This window comes from Gallus gallus, chromosome 2 (assembly GCF_016699485.2).
Source record: "Gallus gallus isolate bGalGal1 chromosome 2, bGalGal1.mat.broiler.GRCg7b, whole genome shotgun sequence".
Lineage (NCBI taxonomy): Eukaryota > Metazoa > Chordata > Aves > Galliformes > Phasianidae > Gallus > Gallus gallus.
Window position 1 is genome coordinate 140,939,628 of NC_052533.1, and position 11,748 is coordinate 140,951,375.

Genomic DNA, 11,748 nt, shown 5'->3' on the forward strand with positions numbered 1-11,748 from the left:
TAGAGGGGAAGAACACTGATAACTTTTCCCTCTTTTTACCTACCTTGTCTTGAGAAAAAATTACCTGAAAGAGAAAGATTTTAAGAATAAGATCTTACAGCATTGGAACAGTTAAATGAGTACACGCAAATGTGCTTTCAAAGATCTGTAAGAAGTGGAAGGAAAGGAATATACTGCAATGTATCTCAGCCTTTATTCTAAAAACAAAGCTTGAGGTTTCCTCATGTATTAGGTAAAAGTGTTGCTGTATCTGTTGCAATTTGGGCTGTATGCATTAATTTCAACATTGCATCTTGGTCTTTCTTTCCAACTTTAAAGAAACAAAACAAGCTTACATCTATGGTATTTCCAACAGTTTGGAAATACACCGTTCCAGTAGGTAGGATATGCTGCACAAACTCTAGTATTCATATCTCATCTTAAAAATTTGCATAATAAAACTCGTGGCTATTACAAGTATTGATTTTGTGGACATAGCATCAGTCAGACATTTTTTATTTTCTTCTTCTCTTTTCTTGAATGCGAACATAGAAATTCTCAGGAAGTTATTGCTAGTGAAATATTATTATCTGTGGATACAAGAAGAAATGATTTTGGAGTTTGCCTAGCATAAATTAGAGGAGACGTTATTAAAGAGTTATCAGTTATGGTAGGATTAGAAACACTTCAGTCTGTAACTGAGAATGGATTTTTAATCCCTAATAGCAACATAATTAGATCTCATTAATAACTTGCAGTGGAACATCTTCTCAGCATCCAACACAACAGATTTGTAGACCCCAAGTTTGAAGAGTATAACTTCATATTAATATGAATTAATTTATATTAAATATTAACTTCATAAAAATGAAGTTAATTACCAGTATCTGGAAAAAAAGAATATTTCCTAGAAGACCGCTTTTCTATTTACTAATCTTTTAAAATATTTTTTTTTAAATCCCCAGTATTGTTATTACATTTCTCTTCATTCTAATGTTGAATTTCATACAAAATAGTTGTCCTCCTATATATTATATTGACCTGATCACCAAGACGTGATTCTTGAAATGGTAACTTACATGAAGTTTTTTGTTGTATTGTGAGGTTTTTTTGTTGCTGTTGTTTATTCTGCTTTGATTTTGGTAAGGATGACTGTTGATGAGGTCCATTACTGTGTGGTTTTGATAACACCCATGGAAATGATCAATTTTATTATGATTTTTAGAAAACATTACTCGCTGTGACTTAACCATCATGCCTATTAATAGGAACATTTTGTATCCCAAAAGGCTCTGAGATGCTGCAGTAGAGGGGCTGAATGACTTTTCCAAAGAGATTTAGATATCCACCACTGGGTGACATATGGCCATGACAAAAGGCCAAGAATTTTATAAATCTGTAGAATTGCTAATTATATAACAAAGGTAATCAGGAGGGTGGAGGAAGAAGGCCTGGAAGCTGCACAGGTAGCACACTTGCTCTGGTGCATGATGGACACTTTTCAAGGAATATATGGTGGTGACTGAGCCTTTACAAGTCCTTTACAAGTATGCAGTCTTAACCCTCATCTATTAACTATAACCAATGGACTAACAGAACTTACTGATTACTTTTTGCTACCTGTGTTGATTCACAGACATTTTATGTATTTACACATAGAGCTGTTTGCTTGCTCTTGTTAACAGTAGAAACAGTGGTCTGGGAAGGCTTTAATTTACCCGGTTGGGCCATTGCAATGGGCCCTTTAAATAGCCGCGTGACTTTTGTCTGCCTATCTGGATTTGATTAAGCACTTTTTTACTCATCAGCAACAAAGTAAATAGGTTTATTGCACTTGAAGAGGCTTCTCAAGTAACAGATTATTGAACCTTCTCAAAGTATTCTGAGTGGAATGAAAAACACCATTAAAGGGACAGGGCTTTTCATTGTTCTGGGCAGTCCTCTTGTAACAACTTTGGCAGCATTAAGGAGCTTTAAAGTGGGAATAAATTATATTGGTATGTTTTAGTTTAAACATGAGTTTAAATGTGATTTTGAGCCAACTTTAAGGCCAGCTCTGTCTAAAGGAGCCCTTAATGGATTTGGGAATGATGCCCAGAGCAAATGCAGTGCCTATTTGGCAGAGATTAGCAATGAGTTAACAGTTTAGTGTTGTACATAAAGGGTAACTAATTACTAAGATACTTAAACACATCTTCAAATACAGCAGTAGCAGTGGCAATTCTTGGAGGTCCTTTTCCCAGCAAAGCCTTTGGTTGCAGTGAATGGAAAGCCACACCCCCCTCCCCCCACACCCCCCTTTTTTGAGACATTTGACACTGTAAAGAGAATAATGCATTGGAGAATATATAGAACAGTTGTAGGAGGAGACTAAAGCACTGCACACTTCACTTGTAAGAGGAAGGCAGAAAATCATTTATTGGTATAGATATAAGATGGTAATTTGAACAGTGACTTAACAAGATTTGAAATGGCTAGATATCCTTGACTATTTGCTACACAAAGGGTGGGGGGTGAAAGGTGAATCTAAGCTCAAATCTTAGCAAAACCAGTATAGTTTAAAAACAATAAATCACAGAGGATCTGTCAGCAAGGCATCACCACGTCCTGAGTGGATCTCTGCATACATGTTAAGTAACCTCGAGAGCTGCACCTGCTCAAGGGGAGATTCTGGTGTGCAGCCAGATGCTTGCAAGAACTCGCCCAGGGTTCTTAGACTGCTTGCTATTTTTGGGTAAGATGATTGACTCACAGTCATACAATTTTGAATTGGTTCTATTGAACCAGGTGTCTGTTATCAGGTGTTTGGGCACCAGTGGTGAAACCTTAATTAGTCCCAAGAACAAGATCTTTTCCACCTCACTGTGTGCACTAGGCCTTAATTAGGCCACAACGATAAGGCTGGATAGGGGGATGGGGAGGGCAAGGAGTGCACTGCCACAACAGCACAAAATAGCCAGGAATCGATGGGATTACCTTAATAGTTGTTAGACCTTGTCTATCCTTGTTCTCTGCACTTTGTAGAGTTACACATGCATTCTTTGCATCCCTCACATCTTGTCACTGGGGAAAGTTTCTAATTTAGGACTGAAAGAGAGCATCTCCATTGAATGCCTGTGTGTGAACACTACAAAGGATGGATAAGGATGAGGATGGTTAAAAGAAATGCATGTCTTTTTTTATCCATTTTTTAAAATGTTATAGCCAGAGTATAGCTTCATTGCTTAGCACTGGGAATCTCTCAGGGAACTCAATTTTATGTGTGTTGTGTTACAGGGCTGGAGGCAAGCAAAACATTATTCAGACGTGAGTGTTGTTGAATATCAAAATACTCACAGCCAGTTGGATAGATTTTTATTTCAGAGACTCTCTTTGCTTTTCTCAAACCTTGTTTCTGTTCAAGGTAAAGGGCTAAGATATTGTAAGAACGCAGTTGTATTAATGCTATTACAAGAAGAGAATAGATGGCCAAGCCATCCTCAGGAGATCCATGATGGAATGTAAAATCTGTAGGTTTTAGTTCATCCTCACAGCAATGAGGTTCCTGGTTGCATACCAGTGAGGGCTATGGGCTCACAGACCATTTTCCTGTCCTCTTGTGAGGGGATGTTTTGAATGCATGACCCACACAGATGTGGATAAGCCTAAGGAGAAGAAAGTCAGATAAAGCCCATTTTCCTGTGTTTTCAAATTACAGCACTTTATCCTCTTTTGGAGAAGAGAAGGCTCCAGGGAGATTTCATTGTGGCCTTCCAGTACTTGAAGGGAGCATATGAACAGGAGCAGGAATGGCTGTTTACAAGGGTGGATAGTGATAGGACAAGGGCGAATGCTTTTAAACTGAGACAGGGGAGGTTTAAGTTAGATATTAGGAAGAAGTTTTTCACAAAGAGGGTGGTGACACACTGGATCAGGTTGCCCAAGGAGGTTGAGGATGCCCCATCCCTGGAGGCATTCAAGGCCAGGCTGGATGTGGCTCTGGGCAGCCTGGTCTTATGGTTGGCAACCCTGCACAGAGCAGGGGGGTTGAAACTGAATGATCATTGTAGTCCTTTTTGACCCAGGCCATTCTATGATGATTCGATGATCCTTGTTGGGGACCTTAATGGCAGTTGCTGTTGCCTGAGGAAGCCTTCAAGTTGTCAAAAGACTCTAGTGCCATCTCTTAATGAACAGGCAACAACAGCTATGGTGAAGTGTCCTCTGCCACACCAGCATACCCTCTTTCATAGCCATGTACCCACGATAACACAGACTGAACTCGTCACGCCTTCATCTCATATATCAGATGTTCCTACATCTCAGAGGAGAGATCTGGAATAGACTGAGTACCAGCAATCTGGGTCTATGCAGTTTGAATGATAGTCTAAGCTGCAGTCTTTGTCCTTGGTTGATATCTGAAGGGGTTTATGGGAGAGCAGCGCCTTCCTGACATTTATTCTTTGGTCTCCTTGTAGCATCTTTGGAACCAATGGGATTTTTATTGAGGACTAATCACCACAGGATTCACAGCCCCTTTTCTCTGGAACAGTTTCCAAGCTGTGTTTCTTTGTTTGTAGGCCATTGCCCAGACCTCCACAACCATGACCCCCACCATCCCTGCTGCAACAGAGGCCTACACACGGACTCAGTACTGTAAGTGGCCATGCGAGTGTCCGAAGTCCCCACCTCGGTGCTCAATAGGAGTCAGCCTTGTCACAGATGGCTGCGATTGCTGCAAGATGTGCGCCAAGCAGCGTGGAGAAAATTGCACTGAGGCTGATACCTGTGATTTTCACAGGGGCCTGTACTGTGACTACAGTGGAGACAGACCTAGGTACGAAATAGGAGTATGTTCACGTAAGTGATGTACATATATTTTTGACTTAGATATACACTGGCAGCTCCTCTCTGTCTGAGATGAAATTTATCTCATTAAATAATTGACTATAAATTCAGCAGCTCCTCCATTCATCCTCTTCCATTTCCTTCCTGTCTTTAGTCTCGGGGTAGCTGGCTGAATGAGGAAAGGCAAATGAATTCTTGCTCATTGAGTTGGCTGCAGCCACAAGCAAGAAGTAACTAGCATTAGAAGGCATTCAGGTCTGCAAGTAGATGATTCTACATTCTTTGTAACAGGAAGAGGTTCTGTAGTAGGTCAGGGATGTAGGAAGTATAGGTGTGCAGCTGGCTTTAAAGACAAGAAGTATTGGGGTCTAGATGAAAAACATGCTGATGGAAAGACTTCTGACTTATTCCCAATAATGGTTTCCAAGGAAGAACAGCACATTTTTGTAGGATATACAAAATAACAACCAGAGAAGCTATGTTCTAGGAGCTAGAAACTTGAACGGTCATTTTCAACATTAGAAAGATCCAAGATAAAGAAAAGAGGATATAGGATCATTCAGACATTTTGTCTGGTGTGAACATGGAATCTTCTTGGGAGGTCTGTAAGAACAGGTTAGGTAAACATCTGTCAAAAACAGTATCAGTACAGCTGGCCCTGCAGTTGGAGAGGAAAACAAGCTGGAGGTTGTCTCTAAGCTTCCTCAGCCTTCCTAAGCTTCTTTGAAGGACTTCACATTGCATTGTGTTTACTTATCTAAACACTTGTTTTCTTAGTTGGATTTCACAATTTGTAGTCCTCCCATAAATCCCAAACAATCGCTACACTTATGGCAACAACAGTGTGTTGTAGGAGAACATCTCCAGCTTGTCCGGTGAGGTCTAGAAGGATTCCCAGTCCAATATGCTTTCACATCCCTATTGTCATGAAAATATATTCCCTACTGTGTGACATTTTTGGTTATATGGTGAGGGGCATGGTGGTGTGCACAGCTGAGGGACATGAGAAGCTAGGTCTTTCCATGGTTAGGAGGTGGAACAGCTTATCTCCAACTACCACAAAAAGCTGCAGTCTTCCCCTTGCTTTCAGCATGTGGGTGGATGCAGATGACAGGATGTGCTGACACGTTCTTTTCCATGTGCTAGGTTGTGTATGGGCTGCATTCCTCCTCTCAGAATACACCAGATACTGTCTGGCTGTAGGGTGACTGAAGGCAAGAGTGGGATCCTGAGTTGGGGGTTGGGGGCTAACTGTTGTGAGGAATTTTCTTTGTAGCTGGATGCCAAAAACTCTAGCTCTAGAGAATCCAAGGCATAGAATCATAGAACCATAGAATGGTTTGGGTTGGAAAGGACATTTAAGATCATCTACTTCCAATCCTCCTGCTATAGACAGGGACACCTCCCACTAGACCAGGTTAACCAGTGCCCCATCCAGTCTGGCCTTGAATGCCTCCAGGATGGGGGCATACACAACTTCTCTGGGCATTCTTGATTTGCAGGAACAGTAGGATTTGTGGAAAATAAAGATCCCGAATGATCTTGGAACCAGAGTCAGGAAAAGAAATAGGATGGAAATTCAGGCTGTATCTGGACTGGCATGCTGAGGTATGTCTGGGACATCAGATAGGAACATGTTGGGAGTCACTACAGCTCTCCTAGTGTTGCTGGATTTTCTCTGTACTGTAGAAGGGATAGTGGGGTGCAGAACACACATCCAGATGGAGAAGTAGGGTTTATGCGTATAAGGATGGGAATTGTGAAGTACCCCTGAGCTGCCCATCTTAGATGCAGTCTCATCACGGTCTATGTTTGGGGCTATTTTCATAATCAACCTCTTGATGGATGTGGACTTTAGGAAGCTGAGTTAGCACGGTCCTGGAGGAGTGTCCTTAAAGCAAATAAAAAGATACCAGGAAATACAGAATTTTCTTGAAATATAATGTGTGTGTGCAGCCAGAAACATAACTGAATCCTCTGCTTTGGCTCCAACAGTGAGTAAGCCTTCAATATAAAGGCTGAAGCATTATCGCAATTGGAGCTCTGGTTCTGTACTTCACATTCCAGCAAGTGTACTTATTTATTTATTTTCTGTGCGTGTACAGGAAAGGATTTGTGTTTGATCTTTTCATTCAACTCATTCTAAAAATAGGCAGCTTTTGAGGATTTTAATCCAGCATTTCAGTTTGTGCTGGCCCTGAAGCACTGCAGCTCCATTTCCATCCAGACTTAAAACTTGAGCAGTCTGATATCTGTGTGCACACTGCCTCCGTGTGACCAAGCAGGAAACTGAAGGTTGAATTTTCCATTTGATTTCTCACACCAATTCCAAATAATTGTCCATGCCTTCAAAATTAAAAAGTTGCTCTGTGTCTCATTGCCTGAATCAATGAGATCCGTGCTCAAGGGCAGTGAAATAGCTTGATCTTTCATGGCTTTTTTTTACAAATATGCATCAAATTATATTTTTCCTAACGTTATAGTGTTTTTCTTCATTCTCCAAGGAAATTGTTCTGTGATAAACTGGGTGGGATCTACTTGTCTAAATAATAGAGTAATCCAATCTCATTTTAGGTGCTCCTTGGCTGTCCTCCTTCTGCTGCTTTGGAAGGGTACAGGTGTCAACCAGATCTTTACTACATTTGAGACTGCATGTAATCCTATTTTATATTCTCTGAAATTATCAAATTTCACTCAATATCAGTTTTAATTAATTGGGTTGTTCCTACTATGAATAGCTTCTAATAGCTTCTATCAGCCTGCCATGAAATGATCATTTAAGTGAGAAATTGTGTCAGTCTTTTCTCATACAGGAGATGCTCCAGGCCCTGTATCATCTTTGTGGCCCTCTGCTGGATCCCTTCTGGGAGATCCCTGTCTTTTTGGAACAGAAAAACAGTATTCTAAATGTGCCTTCATCAAGGCAGAGTAGAGGGGAAAGATCACCTCCCTTGACCTGCTGGCCACACTCTTTTTTAATGCACCCCAGAGTGCATTAAAAGGAACACATTAACACAGTTTGTTGACAGCATAATTTTAATGGTGCTTTGTGTGCCTTTTTCTTGTCTTCTTTCAGAGATTGTCGGTGTAGGATGTGTCCTCAACGGAGTGAGATATAATAATGGGGATACATTTCAGCCCAACTGCAAATACAACTGCACATGCATTAATGGGGCTGTGGGCTGCATTCCCATGTGCACAAACTCACGCCCTCCCCTTGTTTGGTGCCCAAACCCAAAACTGATTAAGATGGCAGGGAAGTGCTGTGAGCAGTGGGTTTGTGATGACTCCAAGAAAATCAGGAAGACTTCTCCACGCCACATCTCTTCTGCAGGTATGGTGAGAGTTTGGTGGATCTCTCCTTAGTAATCAGGGAATTGAATCATAGCATCGTAGAATCATTAAGGTTGGAAGAGGACACTACAATTATCTAGTCCAACCATCAACCCCTCTCCACCATGCCCACTGAACCGTGTCCCTCAGTGCCACATCTATATAACACCTCCAGGGACAGTGACTCCCCCAGCTCCCTGGGCAGCCCGTTCTACTACCTCACCACTCCTTCTGAGAAGAAATTCTTCCTAATATCCAACTTGAATGTCCCCTGGTATAACTTAAGGCCACTGCCTCTTGTCCTAAATTGAAGCCAGTGTCAGCAACAAAATTATCAGCTTGCACTGTCTGGCCTGGCAGGTGTCTTGTATTTGTGTGAACAATACACAGACACTCTTAGATGACTTGTAGTCAAGGACCCGACATGTACACACCAGTGGGGTGCTTTACCTCCTGATCAGCAATGTGAGATCGATCAGACACGCTTGTGTGACAATAAACACACTGCTGGCACTTGTAAGATGTCACAAACCCTTTTTACTTCACCACTTTTTCTCGGTCTGCACCTTTGAAAAGCAAAGTGATCTCATTTTAATTTGGTACTGAGAGTTTCCCTCTGGCTTGTACTGCATTAGTAATACATTTTTAAAGCCTCTTTATCTGAATAGTCCCAAATTCAGATACACTTTGAAATAAGTTATTGTGGTGGGAGGTTCACTAGCAATTCTAGGCAAAATTGTATCATTATAGATTTTAGCAGTTGTGTTCACTTGGATTGATGTCGTTATTAACCTTATATTATGTGCCATATACGGTATCTTCTTTCCTCACACTCACATTCACAGTGAGGATCACATAGCTCTCTGAACAGATATGGTACCATTTGCCACATGCATGGTCCCTAAATCTTACGATGTGCTTCCTTTGCCATTGGAAATTGCCAAATGTGTGATACATTTATCCTTATAACACTGTGAGGCAATGTAGAGACATGAGTCACATCAGCCCCATTCCACAGACTATGTCAGAAAAGTAGAGCTCAAGGAGACACAGACTGTTTGTGGTAGACCAGAGAACTTCGTTATTTTTCCATTGATTATACATACATTTTTTCTCCATCCTTGGACTGCATGTTTGTTGTACAAAAATAATCATAACCATAATCATAGAATATCCTGAATTTGAAGAAACCCATAAAGGATCATCAAATCCAACTCCTGAAACATCTTTAGTCTCCTTTCTGTGGGTTAAAACCACCAGAGTTTATCACTCAGTTCTGTCCCTGATATCTCTGAGCTGCAAAGTAGGTCCAAATTTAAAGCATCTGTTACTGAAATTTGCCTTTTATCTGCATGGACTGTGACACACAAATGGGCACAGCACAGCTTCCCCTGCCTAATTTTTTATCTTAGAAGTGGGGTTATCTTTTATTATATTTGATATAATTATTAAAATAGCATTTTAAAATTGATAACTAGTATTACAATGAGCATACTCAATACAGCTGAGTTTCTATCAGAGCTGTGCTGTGAGCTGCAGACCAGTGGGCACTTTCGCAGAGACTGTGAAGGAACCTGACCCGAGGTCTATGGCTCCTTTCAAAACAGAGCCCACCCTTTTCTCAAGTGGTTCCCGAGTTCCCTGTGAGCTATTCAAGCCACTCTTCCTTCCAATGAAAGGCAGTGGCTGCTTCCCAGACCTCTCAGCCGTACAGCAAAGACTGTCAGCAACTTTCTGCTGCAGGGAATCGATTGAATGGACTCAGAAATAACCCTTCATGGTGTGATCAGATCTCATTACTTCTCTGCACCAACTTCTGTGATGAAGTGTTTGCATTGTGGTAGCACCTGGGGGCCCAGACAAGGACCTCCTTGTGTGAGGCTGCAAAGAGAAATAGAGAAATCAGCTCTGGCCCCGAAAGTTCACAGTGCTGGAGGGGCTGACACAAGTAGGTCAGTGGCAAAGAGGGTGGGATGGGGAGGTAACAAAGCAAGCGGAGCTTCGTGGGGATGCTGAGCTGCTCCGTTGTGATTTAATTATTTGGGTTAGTGGCCTGAATGGGTAATGAGCTTGAGCAAGGGTGTTTAATACAGAAAGCTGCCTGGCTGAGTAATATACGATAATCTGGTCCCTACAGCATATGAGGGGGAGGATGAAGCCTGGCAGAAAAACTGCATCGTTCACACCTCACCGTGGAGTCCCTGCTCAAAGACCTGCGGGCTGGGCATCTCCACCAGGATTTCCAACGACAACGACCAGTGCCGGCTCCTGAAGGAAAGCCGCCTGTGCAACATGCGGCCCTGTGAGGTGGATATCACCAAGCACATTAAGGTGGGGACTGTTCCTCCGTGCTTCCCTTGAACTTTGTCTGGACATGGGGTCAGCCTTTGTTTGGCAGTGTGCTGGCCACTGAGAGCTGCACTTCTGAACTCAGAGGCCATTAGCAAGCACACGTGGACTCACTGTGCTGCAGGGAGGTCAAAATGTCCCCTCCTGTGCTTTCACATGCCGGAATGAAAATCTTCCCCTGAGAGCTTTAACTTCATCCAAAAGCTCCTTACAAGGAAAAGCAAGCCAAGCCAGCTCTGCTCACTGCTGGTGTAGGCAGATCCGAGGCTCAGCTAGCAGAAAAGTGATGCTGCACTTCTGGTCATGGCTATAAATTGTATTTTGTAAGTATCCTACTTGCAGCTTTTGGATTCGTGTGTTTAGATGTGTCCACCTCTCACACCTCTAGATCCGGACTGTAGAACACTTTTAACAGTTTCATAGAATCATAGAATCATTAAGGTTGGAAAAAAAATGCTAAGATCATCTACTCCAACTACCAACTCATCACCATCATGCCCACTAAACCATAAACCTTGGGAAGGTGCTTTTCATCTCTCTATGTCAGTATGAAGCAATGAGTATTAATCAGTCTCTCTTTCTGTTCCCCAATTTAGCCTGGGAAGAAGTGCCTGGCTGTCTACAGGACCAATGAACCCATGAACTACACCATCTCAGGATGCATGAGCAAAAGTCCTTATAGACCCAAATATTGTGGTATCTGCACAGATAACAGGTGCTGCACACCCTACAAGTCCAAGACTATTGAAGTGAGGTTTGAGTGCCCAGATGGAACTGAGATTTCCTGGAAAATCATGTGGATCAATGCTTGTTTTTGCAACCTGAACTGCAAGAACCCCAATGACATCTTTGCCGACTTGGCTCATTACCATGATTACTCTGAAATTGCTAATTAAATTGGCTGAATGCTGGAATTGACCCATTGCTCTGATTTTACAGAGGTTTTAAAATAAAAGGAGAATCTTTCATCCGATGCCAATGTACAATTTGTTTTTTCCTGAGTTAGGATTTTAAATTTCCTTGTTTTGCCACACTGCTTTTAGAGAGGCTTTGAACAAGCAGGGTTTTCAACTCTTAACAGACCTCCATCCATTAAGAGCAGCCAGAAATTCTTCTATGCAGACTCCAGGACTTAAATAACAATCCTGCTGGCACTGGAACTTATTAGCCCAGCAGTTTCATTGTCCAAAGGAAAGAGTATTACACTAGTATGAGAGCAAAAGTATGGCTGTCAGGAACTTAGACATGAGCTTGACACAT

The 11,748-nt window shown here is 41.9% G+C and overlaps 1 protein-coding gene across 2 annotated transcripts in view; it reads left to right on the forward strand.

The window, feature by feature from the left end:
* Nucleotides 1-11,461, forward strand: part of WISP1 (WNT1 inducible signaling pathway protein 1) — a 35,664-nt gene extending 24,203 nt beyond the window's left edge. Inside the window, exons 2-5 of one of the 2 annotated variants that reach the window (NM_001024579.2) lie at nucleotides 4,539-4,818; nucleotides 7,883-8,140; nucleotides 10,277-10,470; nucleotides 11,085-11,461. In NM_001024579.2, the coding sequence (NP_001019750.2) occupies nucleotides 4,539-4,818; nucleotides 7,883-8,140; nucleotides 10,277-10,470; nucleotides 11,085-11,384 (1,032 nt within the window). In that variant the 3' untranslated portion in view covers nucleotides 11,385-11,461. The remainder of the gene's footprint in view (nucleotides 1-4,538; nucleotides 4,819-7,882; nucleotides 8,141-10,276; nucleotides 10,471-11,084) is intronic. The other variant, XM_015283082.4, reaches the window with a different exon arrangement.
* Nucleotides 11,462-11,748: the final 287 nt, after the last annotated feature.